The sequence below is a fragment of the Scyliorhinus torazame genome, chromosome 18 (genome assembly GCF_047496885.1).
Source record: "Scyliorhinus torazame isolate Kashiwa2021f chromosome 18, sScyTor2.1, whole genome shotgun sequence".
NCBI lineage: Eukaryota > Metazoa > Chordata > Chondrichthyes > Carcharhiniformes > Scyliorhinidae > Scyliorhinus > Scyliorhinus torazame.
This window is the reverse complement of record NC_092724.1, coordinates 114,105,346-114,127,656: the sequence shown is the minus strand read 5'-3', so window position 1 is coordinate 114,127,656 and position 22,311 is coordinate 114,105,346. Positions and strand designations below refer to the sequence as shown.

The following is a 22,311-nucleotide window of genomic DNA, read 5'->3' as shown; positions in this document are numbered from 1 at the left end:
ACAGGAGACAGAAACATATCTGTTATCTCCTAATTATCAGACCCTCCCATTTTAAAAGTTCATTTGGCGATATTGCAGAACATGTGGAACATTCCTGGTGCATCCCAATAAGATAATAAGTGCAGTCTAAAAATGTTTAATCGGAATAGCAGAAACATGTACAACAGTAAGAGACAGTTGCATAATCTTTCTTGCCCATTTAGTGTCTCTTACAGCCACCGTTCATCTTTTAACATTGTAGAAAGAATTGATTACAAAGTTATCCATGTTAGTGGGTTACCATCGGCCAGAAACTGGACTGGACTAGCCATATAAATACTGTGGCTACCAATGCAGGTCAGAGGCTGCGAACTGTGCAGCTAGCAACTCGCCTCCTGACTCCCCAAAGCCTGTTCACCATCTACAAGGCACAAATCGAGTGTGATGGAAAACACTCCACTTGCCTGGATGAGTGCAGCTCCAACAACACTCAAGAAGCTCAACACCATCCAGAACAAAGCAGCCTGTTTGATTGCTCCCCCTTCCACAAACATTCAATCCCTCCACCACCAACTAATAGTGGCAGCAGTGTGTACAATCTGTATCTATTCTTTCGGAGGTAGTAACAGGACATTTAGAAAATCAATCAAGCAGAGCCAACATAGTTCTGTGAAAGGGAAATCGTGTTTGACAAATTTATTCGTGTTCTTTGAGGATGTAACAAGCAGGGTAAATAAAGGGGAACCAGTAGATATGGATTTTCAAAAGGCATTTATTAAGGTGCCACGTAAAAGGTTACTACATAAGATAACAGCGCCTGGTGTTGGAGGTGATGTGTTAGTTTGGATAGAGGATCGGCTAACTGGAAACGGTCGGGATAAATGGGTAATTTTTTAGGTTGGCAAACTAGTAGGGTATCGCAAGGATCATCAGTGTTGGTGCCGCAACTATTTACAATCTTCATTCATGATTTGGATGAAGGAATTGACTGTATTATGGGCAGAATTGCTGATGATGCAAATATAGGTAGGAAAGCAAGTTGTGAGAAGAATACAGGCACTGCAAAGGATATTGATAGGTTAAGCGATTGGGCAAACATTTGACATATAATGTGGGAAAATGTGAGTTTGCCCATTTTGGCGTGGAGGATAGACGAGCAGAATATTATTTAAATGGAGAGTGATTGCAGAGTGCCGCAGTAAAGATCTTTTGGAAACATAAAGGATTCTGAATTTGACAAGGGGGAGATGTTTCCTCACGTGGGGAATCTAGAACTTGGGGGTACAATTTAAAATTATGGTGTTTCCTCATTTAAGATGGAAACAAGCAGGAATTTATTCTCTCAAGGGGTTGCTAGTGTTTGGAAGAGAATTCCAAAGAGAGCAGTGGAGGTTGGGTTGTTGAATATATTCAAGGCTGAGTTAAACAGATTTTTGACCGTCAAGGAAGCCAAGGGTTATGGGGAACAGGTAGAAAAATGGACTTAAGGCCACAATTAGCTCAGCCGTGGTCTTAGTGAGAAACTGAGTAGGCTCAGTGGGCCGAATGGCCTGCTTCTGGTCCCATTTCTTATAAACATGCTTGACCTTATGACTTGATTCAGAAAGAGAACACTGCCATTGAGCTGTGGTGTTAATGAAATAAGAACAAAAGTTGTGGCACGATCGAGTGACAATGCACCCATATTAAAAATTAAGAACAACTTAAACAGTACGATGTTCAACTTAAAGCAAATAACAGGGTTTCAGAGAGTTGCTGGATTAGTCATGAAAGCTAGCTTGACAAGTCAAAGACAACAATTGTACTTTTAAGTGTAACTCGCAGACAAACCTGAAAAAGATGGCTTAAATGATAGTCTTTCCTTTGTTCTATTCCTTAACTTTTCTCATTTTGATCTTTCTGGAATGCTTTTGTTCCCAGTGTGATGATTATTTGCGAACCAAGACCTTGGCAAGAGATCCGTCACTTATACATACAGCTGCTCAGATCAATCAGACGCGTATCCATGTAATCTTAAAAATTATGATTCAGCCGGAGAAACAGCCACTAATGCAAACTACTTGTATCAATTCAAACTCACCTGTCTTACTTTAAAAAAAGATCTGTGGCTATATTAAACAGTATTTATTATGATGCTCAAACTTTGATCTTGCGCTATTCATACACTAAGTCCAACCAAGTAAAAATTATGGGTGGTGTGCTTGGGGCAATTGTGCTAAATTGGATCACTGAGTGACGATCTTATTATTATTTATGCATTCAATCTGAAGTGAACAATTTGCCATGACTCTGTCAGACTAACTTAGTGATCTCTTGGAATTTAGCCAAATGAGTCGTGAAAAAACAGACACTTCACCACCATCTTTCTGCTGTCGACAGTTTCACTGCAGAGCCAAAGGAAAATAAATATTTTGTTTCTCCTCAAAATGGCAGCAGTTTTGCTTATCTCTCTGAGCAACGGCAACGGGACAGCCAACCAGTAAATTCAAATCAAATGAATCGACTGACATTACAGACACAAAAACTAAGCAGGTCATGATTGCTAGTTGAGCAGTGAAATTAAACGGTGGCCTAATAATAATAATAACAATCTTTTACTGTCACAAGTATGAAGGCACTGCGAAAAGCCCCGAGTCGCCCACATTCCGGCGCTTGTTCGGGTAAGCTGGTACGGGAATTGAACCCGCGCTGCTGGCCTTGTTCTGCATTACAAACCAGCTGTCTAGCCCACTGAGCATATTCAGTGATTTATCATACACTTCAAATCCTTACTTTACAACAACCTGTAGTTAAATCCACAAATTGTGATGTATAAGATGACCCAAATGTTTTGGTTCCAAGAATCATATTTTTGCATATACTCGGCATGCAAGTTGACTCCCCCTTTTCAGCCACAACATGTTATACTTGCATTCGGAGTCAGTCTTAATTTATCACCCCACAAGGGCACATTTTAATTATTGAAACCTTACAACTAGGTGCAAGAGATAAAGCAGATGATACGGGCTGTGTTGCAAAGTTTGGAAGTTAAAGACACGATCAGTCTTTGAGCGCGATATTCCGGCCTTGTTACACTTGTGCTCAAGAGTAACAAGGCCGGTGAATAACGGGGCAAACAGTTTGTGATGCAACCGGCCTGCTCCCGTAGGTGAAATTGGGGTCTCGCCGTAGCGTGGAGAGAAACCAATTATCACCAATTAAGCCCCATTTCCATACAATCAACGAGAGTGACCCCATATCTAACAGCCTCCTGTCATTCAGCGGCCTCCCCAGCTGGCGCCGGATTAGCACTCCTTTTGAAAAATGTGAACCAGGCGGAAGGTCTTATGTGGGTAGCTGAGGACGTGAATAGCAATCTTTGCTCACAGCCGAAGAGCACGGACGTGCTGGGCTTTCCACCCCAGTGCTCGGGGGTTTGGGTGGGGGGGGGGGGGGGGGGGGGGGGGGGGAGAGAGCAGGAGCTGGCGAGGAGGGCAATCACTCATGGCATCACAATGCCAACCCCTGGATCCCAACCCTATTCTGGAGGCAACCCTTGTCCCTGCCAGTCTGCCCCACCGATCACCCATAATCCCCACTGACTGCTGAGGCCTCTGGCTGCGCAGCTGAAGGATATCGCTAATAGGGAACTGGCAATCGTGGGTAAGTGAGCACTTGACACATGCCAAGTGAATTCCCATGGGTGGGTGGGCCATGTAGCATGTGGGAGTTATTGCCTAGTATTCCAATCACACCTTGATGCCTGAACACTAGAGGCGTTCCCCACTGAGGCCCTCCAAAAAAAGTGGCGTTAGATAGTGTTGCTGTTCCCGGTGCCGGCCTCTAAACCCGCCCCGAACGGACTCTTTTTTTTGTTCGATCACACCCCTGATCTTTCCAATGTTTCACTGGAGCAAATTTCTGCTCATTCAGAACAGTATGTTGGACACTCAGTACGATAATTTACCAACAGGGAAGAGTCAAGAGAGGTATCGGTGCTGTAGAGTTGGGTGTTGTCAGCATACTTGAGAAAAATAAGGTGATGTTTTGGATGATGTTGCCGAGGGGCAGTGTGCAGATTAGAAGAGGCCAAGGATAATCCCCTTTAAAATGTTATTGTTTTGATTTTTACACCTTACTTCACTCTGCTTGGAGTTGTAATAACGACTACAGTGACACTGTTGACACAGGTGAAGTGAATTTTATGTGCCTTTATCTCCTGTATTGTAAGAGTTTTATTTGGAAATGCCTACAGCTCTGATTCTAATAAAGTTATTCTTTATCCTGGGGTGAAGTAAATGATCATATTGAACTGAAGTTGCTCGAAATGCATGGTATTTGTGGCAGTGATATGCTGGAAACTGGCAAGTTTAATTTCTTGCAGTTATAAAAGTTCCATTAATTTAATTAAAAATGACATACATGTGTAAAAAAGATATCTGCAGAATTTCATGCTATGTGTCATCAAAAAGAAATGGAACACAATTTAATTGATAGTAGGATTTTACGAGGTTTGCAGTAAAGTTAACTCTGGATTAAGTGGTTTACTGGCCCTTGCAAGTTTATTCTCTGGTTTGAATTATTTTGTGATTTATCAAATAAGCCTCATTTATTACTAATTAAAGACATACACCGCACCAGCTCCCAAATTGTAAATGGGCAGTAATATCTTCCAAGTAGTTCTAAAACAACACCATGAAACCAGCAAGGAATATTTTGACATATTGCTATCAGAATCACTTCATCAACCAAGAGATGAAAGACAGCACCACTGCTCAAGGCAACCTAACTAGCTAAAACCAAGCAGACTTCATAGAGGCCAATCAGGTATTTATACGGCACTGCTGTGGAATGTTGCTCTCCAGCACATGCTCAGATTGCGTAAAGTCCGTCAAAACGTTTCCTTGAAAAACACAAATCTATATTTGTAGCTTTGCGTCCTGCTGGTGACCATTGTTTTTCCAACAGCTGAAAAAATAACACTGAGCAAGTCCACTGCGTATTTGCCAGTGTAGTTCTCGTGGCAAGGGAAAAAAGGGATACTATCATATGACTGTCCAAAAAAGGTTAGATGGGGTTACGCGGTCAGGGTGGAGGTGTGGGCTTAGGTAGGGTGCTTTTTCCAAGGGCCGGTGCAGACTCGATGGGCCAAATGGCGTCCTTCTACACTGTAGATTCTATGATACGTGAAATAAACAGGTTCTACCTTTCTTCACATGCAACACATTTGGAGAAAGAAGGTGCAACAGCAGATTTTGATACAGAAGTAACCTCAATTTACACTGAAGAACATACTATTCAGTTAAATCATAGAATCCCTGTGCAGAAAAGAGGCCATTCGGCCCACAGAGTCTGCACAACCCTCTGAAAGAGCACCCTCTCGAGGCTCACTTCCCTGCAACCCCACCTAACTGTTTGGATATTAAAGGGCAATTTAGCGTGGCCAATCCACCTAACCTGCTCGTGTTTGGACTATGGGAGGAAACTGGAGCACCTGGAAGAAACTCACGCTGACACAGGAAGAATGTGCACACTCCACACAGACAGTCACCCAAGGTCAGAATTGAACCCGGGTCCCTGGCGCTATGGGATAGCAGTGCTAACCACCCCAATGCAGTTCATTCAACTTCTATATTGGTCTAGAATTGGCACAACCATGAAATGTTTTCAGGTTATAATTAATTTCAAGAATTTTAATTCTTACTAAAGCTGAAGTGTTGTGAACTCAGTAAATCTAGCATCAGGGAAAGAAAAATGCAGAACTCTCCGCACGGTACCAGTGCAAGGTGGCTACTGCAAAACAAATAGTGACATGAACAAATAAGTGGCAAACCTAATGGTCCCAGATATTCAGTAGGGAATCTAGCAGGCCTTTCCTTCTAGTTGGAAAAAGAGCAAAGTAAAACACAGATAGTCTCAAGCTGTTCTCCAGGTTTTCTTTTTAAAAAGAGAAGTTCAATGACAATTACAAAAACAAAAAAGTTAGAAATGCTGAAGAATAGTTAGAACTCATCTTGATTGAGTCAACTAGGTTGACACACTAATGCTCAGAAGCGTGATGTGTTGTATTGTTACACAATAAGTGGCATAGATTGAGCACTGTAGATGGGTCAATGGGCTTGAAACGTTAATACTGTTTCTCGCCACAGATGCTACTTTACCAGCTGAGTTTATCCAGCATTTTCTGTTTTTGTTTCAGATCTCCAGCATCCGCAGTATTTTGCTTTAATTAAATTAAGTGTGCTTAATAAGAACTGGTGCTGTATATTCACCTGTGAAATAAAGCAACTTATTGACTCGTATTAAACCATGGTGTCACCAAGTGCTTGGACAGAGTGATTAAAGAAGCATACATGTTAAGGGCATCAACATGTTCAGTTCAGGTCACAAGGGATACGACTGTCACTCCCCAGAGTTACAATCTTATACAAGTAGATATGTGAGAGTCAGCTCCTATAAAGTATGACATTCATACTGCTTATTGGAGTAAAGTTATCCAGCGCCGATCCAACACTCGGGTCCTACCCTAGGACTTGGACAAAAAAATCTATTTTGACTTCAGTGTAGTCATGAGGGAGTGTTGCATTGTTAGATATGCCATCTTCCAACTAATTGTTTCATGGAGATCCCATCCAGCTATTCAGGTGGATGCAAAATATTCCATGGGATTATTCAAAGATGGCCAGGGAGCTTGATGTTGGCATCTTGATTTTTGATCTCAGGGAACAGAGGGATATGGAAGGAGGTGGGAAAGGGGAGTTAAGGCAGAAGATCAGCCATGGTTGTATTGAATAGTGGCATATGCTTGAGGCGCAGATGATCTACTTCTGATCATATATCTTATGTCCTTATGTATTTGGCACTAAACTAAACTAATTGGCCATTTATCTTCCTTGCTCTTGGTAGGACTTTGCAGAGTGAAACTGCTGTTGCATCAGGCTTCATAACACTGACAGACTTCAAAAGCACCTAGTCAGCACTGAAGCATTTTAGGGCATATAGAGGATGTGATAGATGTTATAGAAACACACGTCTCTCTTTAATGTCAATATTTTTTCAACCATTGAATATATGGGAATCAAAGGCATATATTACAATATGTATTGATATAATTTGACCTCAATGGTCAAGGTTACAAGCCTTCATCAGACAGAGGTACCAGTTGTGAACAAAGATAAATCACTGCTTCAAAGTGTACAAATGGTTATAATGTGGAATCCATAGACGTGAGCAGATTCCTCATTACTGATCAGTATCCCAGGCATAATTTGTTCCCTAGATAAAATTACCTAGTGCATAATGTCTGTTAATCAACTTAAAAATAAAAATTAAACCCTTGTTTTTGATTGCCTAATTTGTTTATTTAACTTCTAGCAGAATTCCAAAGCCTTTGTAATTGACTTCTTTGCCACTTTTGTTCATAAAGATTATCTTTACTCCAACTAAAGCATTGGAGATTTTACTTTGCTAGTGGAGACTGCCCATTTGCAAGTGCTTTTACCAGACAGGAGTAAAATGTTTCTTACTCAGGAAAGGTGGTGAAGCTCACATCCTGTACAATTGTGCTCAGCTTTTGGCCTGGTTTGTGTTAAAATTAATAACTCACCTGGTTAATGGAGTTGGCAGCGCAGGAAGCAAGGCCGGTTCCAATAGTGGCCAGAAGGAAACAGCTCAGGTCAAAGGGTACAGGTGCCATTGCAAATCCAGCAGATGCAGTTGTTGCAACTAAAGCTGAAAGCAACGAGAAACAGGAAGAATGAAATCATATACAATTCCAAAAAATGTCACTATGGAGTGCTTTTCTGGTCATAATTTAATAAGTTTCTGTCTTTGAAAATGGTTGGGGGAAAAAAAAAATCAGACATCCTTTAATGACATTTTCTGTAGCTGTATCATTTTAATGCGACTCGTACATCTTCTGTGCCTTACAGAGGTGCCAAGTAAGTCACCACACAGAGACATTCCTTTTAACAAAGATGCCAGGACTGGACAGGATGCAGTCTGGATGATTTCATGCTGATCTATTCTCTTTAAATTATATGTTGATGTACTCACAATAAATTAATAAATCACCTCTGCACATTAACCTGTACAAAGCCTAAAATGCGTTAAGTGCAAGAGTTTGTTATCAGAGGTTTTGGTAGCTACCAGGACACTACCACTGCCACGCACTCGAACTCCCCCCCCCCCGCCCTCCACCCCTTGCAAATATTATAGAATAGAATCATAGAAATATTAATGTCAAAAATGACAGGAAACAATCCAAGACATCGACACTAGGCTTAAAATAATTTATTTTGAAGATTAAAGCTCGATTAAAATAAAGATTAAAGGCAATTAAACAGGCTCTCAACAGAATATACCATTTTACAGACTTCAGAATGGGTTATAAATTTGAAAAGTATTGTCATTTGTATTATAATTAAAATCAGGTTGTATGAGATTTGCTTGAATTAAATCCTGTGTTTAAGATTGAGGGAGCTTGATTAAATCTTTACTTCTAAAGGCATTTGTTTTCTAGTCAGCTATTCAAGGGGCCCTCTTACTCAACAATTCAAAGTAATGTCGCTGGTCAACAGGTTTGGTACAAAGGCAATGCTGGGTGCTAGGTTTCCATCTTCCACAATGCACTTTACCTCATTTAATTCAAAGCTGCTTCTTTTCATGCATGAAACAGATGAAAAATGCTGTAGAACAAAGGATCAGAGTAATTTCAAGGCAAAAGTAATCCTGGGAAGTGGAGAACAGTCAACACACCAGGAAAATAAAACTAAATATCTCATTGGTCAAGTTTATTGATCAAGGTCCAATCAAATCTTCCTTTGAGTTTGTCCTTCAACCTAATATAGCACATGAAGGTACTCGTTATGGATAATAGGGACCACTGACTGATGTTAAGTTTCCACAGGTTGAGGTCAGCCAGATTCTAATTTATTTAACTAGTTGATCTCTCATGATGTTACTCGGTGAGAGGCAGAAAATGCATAGTTTTATAATATGGATCTGTCAAGTTCCAAAAGCAATCAATCCCAGTAAGTAAGAAACCTTCACAACAGTGTTATGCCCCTTCTTTGGAAGAACCCCATCCTTGCGCTCAAAATATTTTCACCTCCTTGCAAAAAGCATCTTGCCACACTTTCTTTCTCCATGGTTACCAAGGTGTCCCTGCTCAATGTTTGCCCCTTCATTCCAAAAGGTCTCGCCCCCAATTAGAAATTCAGCCAGCATGCCAATACAATGACAAAAAAAAATGGTCTACGTGAGTTACGACCGGCTTGACAAGAACGATCTGGGTGTAGGTAAATCTTTATCCCAACGCATTCCCTCATCATTTTAATAGTTTATGTCAGCTGTCCATCTACAGACAGCTGCATCAGCACAAAGCAATCAAGATACAGAATTGGCCCCGTACCTGAAATGATGTCTGTGGTCATATCGCTTAGGCGGTGTCTGCTACAAAATTAAATCAATGATGCCTCATATGAATATTATTTTTCATCGATTATACAATAACACTAATGCACAGCATACACTGAACTGATTCTGGTTAGAACACATTTGAACAAAACAACAACCTGCCTTGTATCAAATTGATGCAATGCTCAAATACCTGGGACGAAATGACACAAACTAGGCAGCCTTTCATCAGTTTTGCCAATTAATGGGTGATGTTTGTGTAAACATTATTCCAGGTCAACTCAGGACTTTCCTCACCTCTGAAGTTCATCCCTCAGTCAACTAATACTTGCAATATACATGCAATTTCTCTCAATCCTGCTAGGTTTCTACAAGAGGTTCATGTAACAGTGAGCTCCAGGCAATAGCTTCCACAGTGACTAAATGGAGCTCTCAGAGCCCGCTGGTGAATTTTGTCAGGGGGCAGTCTTCAATGATGTGAGTCATTGACTGGGGTCCACCACAGTTGCAATCCAGGCTCCCCGCAAGGCTCCATGTGTGTCGATTCACTGCACAAAGGCATTGGCCAGTGCGGAAACGGTTCATGAGTACCCAACGTTAGCGTGGCAGATTGAAGCCCAGTGGGCAGCTTGTGTGGCCTGTGCTGAGAAAGTGGTTCTTAATGGTGACACGTTGGTTCCATTTATGCCTCCATAGCACCTCTGCTGATATTTCTTGGCATTGTAATATTAGTCAAATCAGCTGGCGTGATGGGAGACAAGCAGTGGATGGATTGGCGAGGTCCTTGTGTAGCAGCAAACTTGGGTTTATGCAAACCTTCTCCAGGAGCTTTCTGGTTACAATCTCCCTCCTTAAATGAGGGGGCAGGATGTTGCTCAGGACTGGGAGTCAGGGAAGTTGAGTTGGTCGGAGGGTGCCAAAGATGATAAGCATGTTGTGTTGTGCTGGGTATCTACAAGACCAGTGTGGAATAGGTTGTACAGTACTCTGCAGCCAAGTAGAGCTGATGTACTTAAGGTCTGAGCATCTGCATCCCATGAAGAGCCAGTAAGTTTCCTGAAGTGGTTGGTCTTTGCCACTATCTTGCTAAGATGCTTTTGCATATCAGTGTTTGGTCATGGGCAACACCACGATAAAAGGGATGCTTGCTCATGATTCAGTCTCTTGCCATTCAAGGAGATGCAGAGTTCCCTCTTGGTGTTGGCATTGTGGAGGTGGAATATAATGGAGACAGATTTGTTGCTGCTGGGCTGAAGACCAGCTTTGCAACATCGTTGTTTAATGTTGCCTCTAGTTCAGAGAATGTCTGAGCCTGAGATGCACATCAAAGTGAGTGACTGTATTTATGAATAAACAAAACAATACAGGAGACAAAATTACACAGTAAATAGAAAATCACAGGTTAAATTATTTTCATACTCTGCTACGCAAGGGAGTAGTTTTTCAGAGCATTTTCAAAACTGACATTTACTGCTTGAACTGATGTTAAACATGTTGGACTCAAATTTACAGTAAATGACGCAAACAACCCTTGCATTAAAACAGGGCAGATAAACCAGCACTTTCTGGCATCTACACATATGTAGTAACCATGAAAATATCAAAGCTGCTGTCAGAGATGCCTTGCTCCTCCACGAGGTGTGCTGTTGGATGCCTCGCCAATAGATTTAGCATTGAACTGAATTAAATAGCACAAACTTACTGTACTTGCCCACTAAAAATAAAAAATTAGTTATGTCTAGGGTAGGGTTGGTGAATTCAGGAGTGAGTTAGTTTCAACAGTATGATGAGTGATGATTACTGAGCAGCCTCTCTGGCCCTGAAAAATTAATTTTGTATACATGGAGTCTCATTCCCTAAGAAAATGTGTGTTGGGAGATCTAATTAAAAAAAAAAAACTCATTGCCTGCCTCTCCCTTAATCCCATCGGTGTTTCGCAACCTTTATTTTGCTTTACGTACATAATTCAAATCTAACTTATATTTCCTGCCTTATACATTCATGGTTCAAATGATGTGAGCATCAGCAAAAACCTTTCAATTTGATAGGTTTGAGAGACATTGCGTTCCATTCTCTTCTCATAGATGCTCAGTAGAGAGGACTCGGGATCAAATGCTGGATTAGAGCAAGTCTCCGCTCTGGAGTCCAAGGAAATTTGAAGGCAGCAGCCAGTGAGGTGAATGATGAGTGCTGCTCCTTCGCCACTGGTTTCATTGTGTTTTCTGCTATCTTTCAGTGTCCCTTCTGTCCCTAGCAATACTGTGCACGAGGACAGACTTCTACTTTTGCCATCTTTTTAACAGAGAACCATTAAATGCTCTGCAAAGTATCCTCTCACAGTCTGACAGAGTACCTTCCCAAAGAGTCCCTTTTGGGAGACTACAAGAACTAAACCAAGTTTACCATGGCAGCTGGGGGAATTTCAATTCAATTAATACAATCTGGAAACGAAAGCTCGTCTCAGTATTGGTGACAATGAAACTGTCGTTGCTTGTCATAAAACCCCATCTGGTTCATTAATGTCCTTTCTAGAAGGAAATCTGCCATCCTTAGCCCTATATGTGACTGTAGAATCACAGCAATGTGATTGACTCCTTACTGCTCTCTGAAATTACTACGCCACACGGTTCAAGGACAATTAGAGATGGCTTTGCCAGTGATGCCCACATCCCATGTAAGAATAAATTAAAACCCATTATATATCACAGCATGTTAGCATTGTTAACTACTAGGCTGCTAATACAAACGTTTTGTTCAAATAACTTACTCATTTCCTCTGCTGGACTTTTGTCAATACCAGATAACAACAAATTTCTGGACTCTTTTTGCAGTATAGATTCATTACTTGATTAATTATCAAATTGCCTTTAACAGATGCAATTTAATATTGTTTACATGCACAGAATGGAGTTGTTGGTATCCTTTTACTACCAAGCTAATAGAATAAGGTGCAGTTAGTTCTTTACAAGTATCAGATGTCATCCAATACCATAAATTTTGTAATGGTTGCTCATTAGTTTCCAGGTTCATAATGGATTCCGTTATATAGATTAAATATAGCACTGACATATGGATCCTGATGTTCTTACTGCACATGGTGTGTAGCTCCACTATTTTTTTTTTTTTAAAAATGCGTAATCAGTTCGGAGACCAAAACAAATTGGGGCAAATAACTAGACGAGTTAAATGTTTCAAACACAGTTTAAAATAAAAGTCCATTATGTAGTTTTTGACTTTGGTTAGCCACAGGTGTGACGCCTGGAAAAACCTGTCAAAACGTTTAACAATTTCAAAACTGAATTACTCCCACAGAAAATGCTGAAAATTCTCACCAGGTCAGGCAGCATCTATGTCTAGTGAGAGTTAACGCTTCAGGTCGGACAGGGGTGACGTTTCAGATCGATGACCTTTCATTAAAACTGTTCATTTAAACCTGAAATGTTGACTCGGTTTCTCTCTCCACAGATGCTGCCTGATCAGTTGAGTATTCCCAGCGGGCGTGATCTTCCCAAAAGAGAATAAAGTCCTTGAAGTGCCGAGAAACACATGGGTAGTCAACGCGATTCGCTTTGAATAAGGGGCCTGAATGGTGAATGTACGGCCAAGGCCACACATAGCCTCCGTTTTTTTTACAATGGGAAGCTTTGCTTCCCGAGGGATCAGGATGCCATTTTCATATGGCGTCCATATTTTTGAGGCCCCGAAAAGAATCCCCGACCTCCCTCCCAGCCCAGCCTCAACATTGGAAGATCCCCCAATACCCCCCTCGCTCAAGCATAAGGGGGAGACCAAAAACGAGATCCGCGCCTGGCGCCAAACAGTTTGCGATGCAACTGGCTTGCTCCCATAGGCAAAATCAGGATCTCTCAGTGGTGTGGCGAGAAACCAATTATCACCCATAAGCCCTATTTCCATAAAATTAATGAGAGCCACCCCTTATCCAACAGCCTCACATCATTCAGCGGCCTCCCCAGCAAGTGCTCACGCTGACGCCGATTAGTACTCCTTTTGAAAAACGTGAACCTGGCGGAAGGGCTTCTGTGAGGAGCTGAGTAGCCATCTTTTCCCACAGTGCCAGGCCGGATCCGTCCTATGGAGTGATGATGGTGGGCACCAGCTCCCCGAGATTCAACCCCTCTGTCGAGGCCACGTCTTAAGCTTAGCACAAGGGACAGGGATGGCACAGCTGAGCATGTGCCGCCATGTGTGCTGGGACCCTCCGGCCCCAGAGCCCCCAGGGGACGGGCGGGATATGGGGACCCTTGGCTGGGGATGGGGAACCCTCCGCAGTGTTGAGGGATGGGCCGCCATGTGGCTCACCCTCCGGGACCCTTGAGGGATCAGGACATCCCTTCTGGCCTCCACCACTTCCAGGAGACTCCCTAGGTCAGCGTTCCCGAATCTTGGGGCTAGGCTCCTCTGTGCCATCGTTGCGAGATGGCTGGGGTTGGCTGAGAAGTGCTGCTCGAACTGATTAGCGGGGCGCTGACAAACATGGTCCCAGCGAATCAGCTGACGAGTCGTCATTTGCGGAGAGAAGCCTGTGAGGCCATGTAAATGGACCAATTAACGTTGAACAGTTTGCTGGCCTCACTGGGCCGAGCGCCGGGAAGCACGCAGTAATTCCCACTCTCTACCACACTTGGAAATATTTCTGGAGAATCGTGCCCTATAGAGGAGCCTGCTAATCTATTCTATTGATCAATGTTCTAATGTGGAGGAATGGGGCATTGCCTTTTCTTCCAGCTCACTAATCTTAAAATTTGAAGACTCGTAATCATCAGTCATCCATCGATGAATCCCTTCAGTTCTAATTGGGTATGAGATCTCTAATCATGTACGACAAGTTCAAAATTAAAGCACTTTCATTTTGTGTTGGGTGCAAAACACCATTAACTATCCATGAAGCAAACAGCAGAAAACAGGCAGATTAGAGTGCTGGTTTTGAAACAAATTATAAAAGTGACTTGAAAAGCAAAAAGTCACATCATGAAACTGGCCTTTTCCATTAACATTCCTTGAACACGGGAAATTAATTACTATGCTGTAATTGAAGTGGCCAGTAACAGATGGGAAGTTCATTAAATGTCAAACTTAGAATTACTTTGTTAATTTGTTACAATAATTTTGCTAACACAACTGATCTGTGGAAAAGGCATTGGAGAACAAGTGAGTTGTTTAGTTGCCACGATTGACCTCGGAAAGATGTATTCCATCACATCAATGCAGTTCCAATCGCAATTAAATGTTTTAATGGATCCTTTTAATTAATTATTATAAATGGTAAAATAACAGAAGCACCTTTCTCGTGCCATAGTGACTGAAAGATACAAAACAATCTCTTTCATGTCACTAAAACGAATCGTGTGGCATTCTTTTAGTCACAGCAGTGAATAAAATCATCAAATTTTTAAAAAAATAATAAATTAGTTGTACTTAATAGGTATAAAGATCACAGTAAGTGAAATCCTCTGTCATCTTTGTGAGAAAAACAAATATTTTTTATATCCAGATGTTGTGTTTAAAGCAAAATCATAGAATGCAAGGGCAAAGAATTGGTTCTGGACAAGTATTACCTTTAAACGAACATTTTCAATCCCTGGATACTTAAAATTGATTCAAAACAAAGAAACAAAATTCACCAATGAATAGATCATTTTTCCTCTCAGTTTAGGAGTCCTAACATGGAAATTTAATTTGTTTGAAAGAATATAAAAATGAAAAATATAACCAGGCTAATTGTCATCCAAGATGACAGCCTACGCTGGGCTTTTATATGAGACATTACACCGATGTTGTCTCTGTACTCTCAAGCAGGTGAAAAATGGAATTCCTGGCAGAAAGCAGGAGAATTCTCTTGCTCCTGCCAAGTACTTGGAAAATATTTATCACTCCACGAACAAATCACTAAATCAGATTGTTTTGCCATGCACCTTATTGTTGTTAATGGAGTCTTGATGTGTGTAAAGTGACTGCAACATTTCTCGACATTACAACAGTGACCATATTTTCAAAGAACATCACCGATTTTGGATCTGTTTTGGGGGCATGGGAGGTCACAAATGGAGCTATATACTGTAAATGCAAGTCCTTTCCCTTTAATATGTTGACGATTTTATTTATCTGCCCCCCCTCCCCAATCCCTTTATTGGCACAGTGCATTAATTATGTTGCAAAATGCATAATTAAATCCTAGAAGGGAGAAGTAGCAACTTTTCATTAACTATATTCATAAGCAAATCGTTGGCTTTGGGGTATTCTGAGGATTAACAAAGCACCATGGTGCAAATCTTTTTGTTTGTTTCTGATCAGACACTGGTTAGCTGTGCCGGCTATCTCAGTCAGCCATGCTGCAAAACATTCTCGTTTCCAGTCAAATTACTCAGAGCTGCAAATAAAAATTCAACAGCAAGACAACATCCTCTCTGGAGGAAGCTCTTGAGAAGACAGTTTGAATAAAGGGATATTGGCAAAGCTCTGACACAGTGGAAAGACTGACAGCTTCATCCAAACTATTTTTTGTAGCATATCCCCAAGCATTAGATACTCTACGCACAACAGACTGGGATGGTACAGTTTATTTCATCAGCGCCATATTCTTTTTCATCAACAATATTAACAGTTTCAGAATACGAGAGCAGCCAATGATTTTATTTTTGCTTCAACAACAATTGCATTTTAAAATTGTGAGGTGGGGTAGCACAAGCCTCTGATCTCTACACTTGTAGTTATGCCAGACATCAAAATTCTTAATACAGTGGCAACACCTCATTTAGCCTTGATTGCTCTGTAATTTGACCCAGTCTTTAATGATATATGCCATATAATGAAAGACTTGTGCAGTCATAAAAGCAACAGTTAATGGCCCAGCTAATTCTTGTTCATACAGAAAGTGTTCCAAAATCCAAGGAAAGCTACAAAAACACACCAATCAAAACAGATAGGAAAACTATATTCTCTGAAAACTGGGTGAGAGACGAGGGAAAATTTCATTAGACTCGTTTCTGTCACTGTTTACTCCAAAATACAGCTGACATCTTTCAAATTAGAACTATTTTTGGTGTTTTCACATAATTTCAGCAAAGGTAGAGATATTCAATCAAATCTTCCCCAAATCTTTGTACAATTATTGTGCTGCCAAATTAAATTGCTTATTAAAAATAAGAGTCATTCTCACACAGTTTCAAGTCTGTGACTTTTCTACCCAGCCCTTTTCAAATATCTCCTGGGGACAGTTTTGGTTATTGCCAGAAACCTAAGAGCACCTAACCCAGCACCGAACCCAAACAGATAGCCTTTACATGTGGGCTAAGACACTGGAAGGTTATTGTCCATAAAGAACACAATTTTATCCAAAGGCTTTTAATTGTGTTCTTTTGCTGAAAACATTAGAATTGTGTTTTTAACATTGCATTATTTAGATTTTAAAATATTTCTTCAAAATATTAATTTGCACAAACTTTGGGAAGATGGAGTGGGGCAGAGGAGCACACTACTTACTCTTTAAGACAGGTTTGCCGTTAAATGTACTAAAATAGATGATTCTCATCTGCTAAGTTAAATATAACCATGAAGTTGAGCATTCACATAGTTTCAGCAGAAGAGGAACAAGTGAACGAGAACACATGAAAATTAGTTCCGCCGTGACAGATTTTTAAAAAGAGGTCATGAGGCATTTTGGCGACCTTGGGAGATAAGAAGTGAAGTTAAGTTTGGATGTACCAAAATTGCACTCTCTTTTGGCTACAGTGATAGGTCTTAGGACGTAACCTAGACTGACACTTCAAAGCAACACAGTGTGCTGTTACATTGCAGGTGCCATCTTTCAGGCTAGGTGTGAAAATAAAACACAGTCTGGCTGTAACGTTGGGCAAAGAATGTTCCATGGCACAACAAAAAGAGGTGAGGGTTCTCTGGTGCGATGGCCCACATGTCTCCCGACAACCAAAAAAAACACACCATAACTGGCCATTTATCATTTGTTTGACCTTATGGTGTGCAAACTGATTGCCAACGTAAAACATGGGACTGCATCTCAAAATGTAATTCATTCAAAATGAAATGTGTTGGGATATCACGAGGATGTTACAAGGGACTATAAGAAAGGCGTGCTGGGAAGATCAGCAGTTGACCAAGCCACATCAGCTATTTTTCTCCCAGCCAAATTTGCAGGCCTGATCAGTTTTCTTCTTAAACTCTAGGACAGCTGTGAGCAGAGCTTTACCTTTTCCTGCATGTAGTTAATGTGCAACATCAGACTGCTTTGAGGGAGGCAGCAGTGTAATGGTAATGTCGCTGGACTAGTAATCCAGAAACCCAGGGGAATGCTCTGGAGAACCGGGTTCGAATCCCGCCATTGCAGATGGTGAAATTTGAACTCAATAAAAATCTGGAATTAAAAGTCTAAAGGTGCCAATGGACCCACTGTTGATTGTCATAAAAACCCATCTGATTCACTAGCAATGAAATCTGTTGTCTGTACCGGATCTGTCCTAATGAGACTCCAGATCCACAGCAATGAGGTTGACTCTTAAATGCCCTCTGGGGTGGCAATAAATAATGGCCCAGCCAGCGAAGGCCACATCCCATGGACAAAAAAAACCAAAGCATTGCAATTGGTTTTTGAAGAGCATGTCATGTTGACTTTTTGTCCCCAAAGTTATTGCAAACTGTTGCCCAACGGGAAAGATACTCTGGAATGCTGAAGAGTCTTCAAATCTGGAGGAAATGTTTTTTGCCTGTTAAGTAATGGGTTAAGAGACATTGCAATTAGTTGTCTCATTTATGTTAAGTATCCATTAATTGACACTGATATGTAAAGGGCTTCAGGTGGCCTCTGGCAGGTGATGGATGGTTAGAGTTTTGTGCAAAGGCTGTTGGAATGAAATAAATGTGTGTTTGTGAAAAAGGAACAGAACTTTAGACTCTTCATATCACAGCAACTAAAAACGTCTAACAATTGGTAGCAGAGGATGGTTGCGGTGTCAATGTGAAGGGTTGAAAGATACAACTTTTCCAGATCAAACCAAGGAGTGAGTGACAAAAAAAAAAGGAATATATGGCTGAACCGAGGATAAAGATGGCTGGATATGACTATCCTCCCTTATTTTCTGAAAGGGAATCGTACGACCAATGGAGAAGTACAGTAGTTATGTGGACTAAGGTAACTGCTTTGGGAAAGAGAAAACAAGGTATAGCATTGGCTCTTTCTCTACCATATGGCAGTAAAATCCAAAACAAAGCGCTTTCTGAGCTGGAATTGGAAGAGTTAGACTCGGAAGGTCTGGAGACTTTATTACATTATATGGATAAGATTTATAAGAAAGATGACTTGTTAAGTGCGTATGAAGCATGGTCGGATTTTGAAACATTCTGGAAAATGGAGGTTATCTCCATGGAAGACTATATAATGGAATTTGGCAGACTATATAAAAGGCTGCAGAAACACAATCTGGAATTTCCACAGTCTGTGTTGGCCTTTAAATTACTTGACTGTGCTAGAGTGAGCAACATGGATAGGCTCCTGGTTTTGACAGGAGTTCAGTTTACTGACAAGGATACCTTATTCGAACAGATGACAAAAGTTTCTGGGGAAACATTCAATTCCCATGGCTCTGATGACCTAAATAGGTCAGCCTGCAATAAGGCAGAATATGGAAGATACACTACTAACAGGATAGTGAAATCGTATGGCTACGAACAGGGCTCAAGACTATAGAAGGAGACCGAGACAAGGAAACTATGAAGACAGAAACCCAGTTAGAACCTACAATAGGAAGATGAACCCCAGAAATGCACGGAGCATGATAAATCAATGTTTTCGATATGACTCTCCATACCATTATGCTTCCAATTATGATAGAGTGTTTGAAGCTACACATGACACAGAAGAGTCAGAAGAGGAAAAAGATAGTGACTAGAAAGGCGGCATTGTCCTATTGACAAGCAGTTTTACGCTGGTAATGAGGGTGTTGGTTGCAGAATCCTTCAACTGTGCTGTATTGGACAGTGGCTGCACATCTACTGTGCGTGGAATTGACTGGTTAAAATGTGACCTGGACTCCTTGAATGTTGAAAGTCGTAACAAGGTTAAGGAATTTGAAAGTTCCACAAGTTTCAGGTTTGGGGATGATAATACTCTGAAGTCGCTGAAAAGAGTGGTGATCCCTTGCAATATTGCAGAAATGAATCATTTCATTAGCACGGATGTTGTATCAAGTGAGATACCTTTGCTTCTGAGCAGACCGTCGATGAAGAAAGCACACATGAAACTGGATATGGAACAGGATAAGGCAACAGTTTTTGGAAAGACGGTGGACATACAATTTACACAGTCGGGACACTATTGTATTCCATTACTGACAAATAATATTTCAAGTAGAGTGGTTAAGGATGTGTTAATGGCGGTTGAAAATGGGACTTTCGATGATAAAAAGCTTGTGGTATTAAAACTGCATAGGTAATTTGCACATCCGTCTCCTCAGAGGCTGAAAAATGTATTAAAGGATGCAGGGGTAAGGGATGACGACTATACTAAACTGATAAAACAGGTTAGTGACCACTGTGAAGTTTGTAGGAAGTACAGAAGGACACCAGCACGACCGATAGTAACCCTACCTTTAGCCAGGGATTTTAACGACATTATGGCCATGGACCTTAAGATCTGGGATAAAGCAAATAATATATTTATTTTGCATTTTGTAGATTTAGCAACCAGATTTAGTCAATCAACGATTGTACGAAGTAAAGAAAAGAGAGTAATTCTGGATCAAATCGTGGAAAAATGGATAGGTACAGGAATGGGTCCACCGGCAAAATTCCTTACGGACAATGGGGGAGAATTTGCTAATGACGAGTTTAGGGATGTGTGTGAAAACATGAATATCAGAGTCATGAATACGGCTGCAGAAAGCCCATTTAGTAATGGTGTCTGTGAAAGAAATCATGCTGTCATCGTTGACATGCTTCGGAAAATGTTGGCAGATCGACCAAATTGCAGGCTAAATTCAGCTTTAGCATGGGCAGCATATGCAAAGAATTCATTGCAGATGGTTGGGGGCTATAGTCCTTATCAATTAGTGTTTGGTAGAAATCCTAAAATTCCGTCCATTTTGGATGACCAGCCTCCAGCTTGGGGGGGGGACTACAATTAGCTCTGGTTTTGCTGAACATTTAAATGCATTACATATAAGTAGAAAAGCTTTTTTGGAAGCAGAAGTCTCTGAAAGAATTCGCAGAGCTTTAAGACATAACGTACGGCCATCAGATGTCGTTTTTCAGCAAGGAGGCATGGTATACTATAAGAGAGACAATTCTAATGAATGGAAAGGCCCAGGGAAGATCATAGGCATAGATGGCAAAACAATTATTTTGCAACATGGCATTCAAACTGTTAGGGTACATTCATCAAGGATAATAGGTACAGATTACAAATTTTCAAATTTAGACAGAGCAGACAGACATGACGAGGAACCAGAGTCATCTGGTACGCATGTGTTACAGAACTATGAGGACCAATTAAATGGTATAGACAGGGTTTCTGTGGAGGAACACAACACTTCTGAGGAATTAGAACAGGCCATTTTTCCGAAAGGGCAACTGCCAAAAGTTGGTACAAAAGTGACATACTTGCCTGAAGAGTCTAGTCAATGGAAGGATGCAACTGTTATTAGTAGAGCAGGGAAGGCCACTGGAAAGTATAAACATTGGTTGAATGTAAGCATTCAGGGGAAGGAGTCAAGACGATGGATTGGGAAAACGAAGTTCAAAAATGGATGGCACGAAACGCAGTGCCAGTTCAGATAGTACATCGGATAGTGAACAGGTCCGCAGGAAAAGGTCGAGAACTATTGAAAGGACATCCCACAGCAGAAGGGAAAGATCAAGCAGTAGCAGTACAGAATAAGATACCAGGCGGGAGAGGGGACGTCGTTTGTCAAGATCTCGGAACATGAGTAAGACTACGAATACTAATGGGAGTAAAAGCCCATATGCACGTGGGATTTTGGTGGTTTCAAATAAATTAGATGAAAAAGTTATTAAAGAAACTAAACAGCAAGAATTGCATAGTTGGAATGAATTTGGGGTTTACACGGAAGTACCGGATAGGGGACAAAGAGCTCTATCCCACAGATGGATTTGCACGGAAAAGGTTCTTCCGGATGGAACTTATAAGGCAAAGGCCAGGCTTGTGGCAAGGGTATCTGAAGAAAACTTAGAAGATCAGGATTTAAGGGTAGATTCACCTACAGCAGGAAAGGTTATTTTAAAGATCTTCTTGGCTCTATTAGCCACAAAGGCATGGGAATGCAAATCTATAGATATAAAAACTGCCTTTTTGCAGGGGCATCAGCTCCAGAGAGACATTTTTCTCTGTCCTCCTGAAGAAGCAGCTAACACAGAAGTGGTACTCTGGAAGTTGAACAAATGTGTATATGGATTAAATGATGCATCTAGAGTGGTATTTTTCGGTAAGGACAGTTTTGTTAAAGTTAGGCTGTTGCCAGTTGAAAGCAGATCCTGCAATGTTTTACTGGCACTATAAAGGAAATCTTTCTGCCATTTTTATGATGCATGTCGATGATTTTTTGTGGGGTGGGACAAGTGATTTCGAAGCTCTTGTAATCTCTCGTTTGAGGAAAGAATTCAGGGTTGGAAATCAGGCTTCCGGTGCATTTAAATATATTGGACTGGAAATTGGACAGACTAAGTTAGGGGAAACTTTACGTCAGCAATCTTATTTGGAAAGCATCACCCCAATCGCAATTAGTCGTGGGCAAGTTTCACAAAAAGACGCAATGGTTTCAAAGATAGAAAAAGAGCAACTGCGAAGTTTAATTGGGCAACTGAACTGGTTAGGTAGACAGACTAGACCGGACGTGAGAGTGGAGTACAAAAATGAATGATCCCAAAGTGAAAGACATAATAAGAGCAAAT

At 41.0% G+C, this 22,311-nt stretch overlaps 1 protein-coding gene across 3 annotated transcripts in view; it reads right to left on the bottom strand.

The window, feature by feature from the left end:
* Window positions 1–22,311, bottom strand: part of cox10 (cytochrome c oxidase assembly factor heme A:farnesyltransferase COX10) — a 169,143-nt gene that overhangs the window by 100,429 nt on the left and 46,403 nt on the right. For all 3 annotated transcript variants that reach the window (XM_072483158.1, XM_072483159.1, XM_072483160.1), the window contains one exon: window positions 7,565–7,689. In XM_072483158.1, the coding sequence (XP_072339259.1) occupies window positions 7,565–7,689 (125 nt within the window). The remainder of the gene's footprint in view (window positions 1–7,564; window positions 7,690–22,311) is intronic.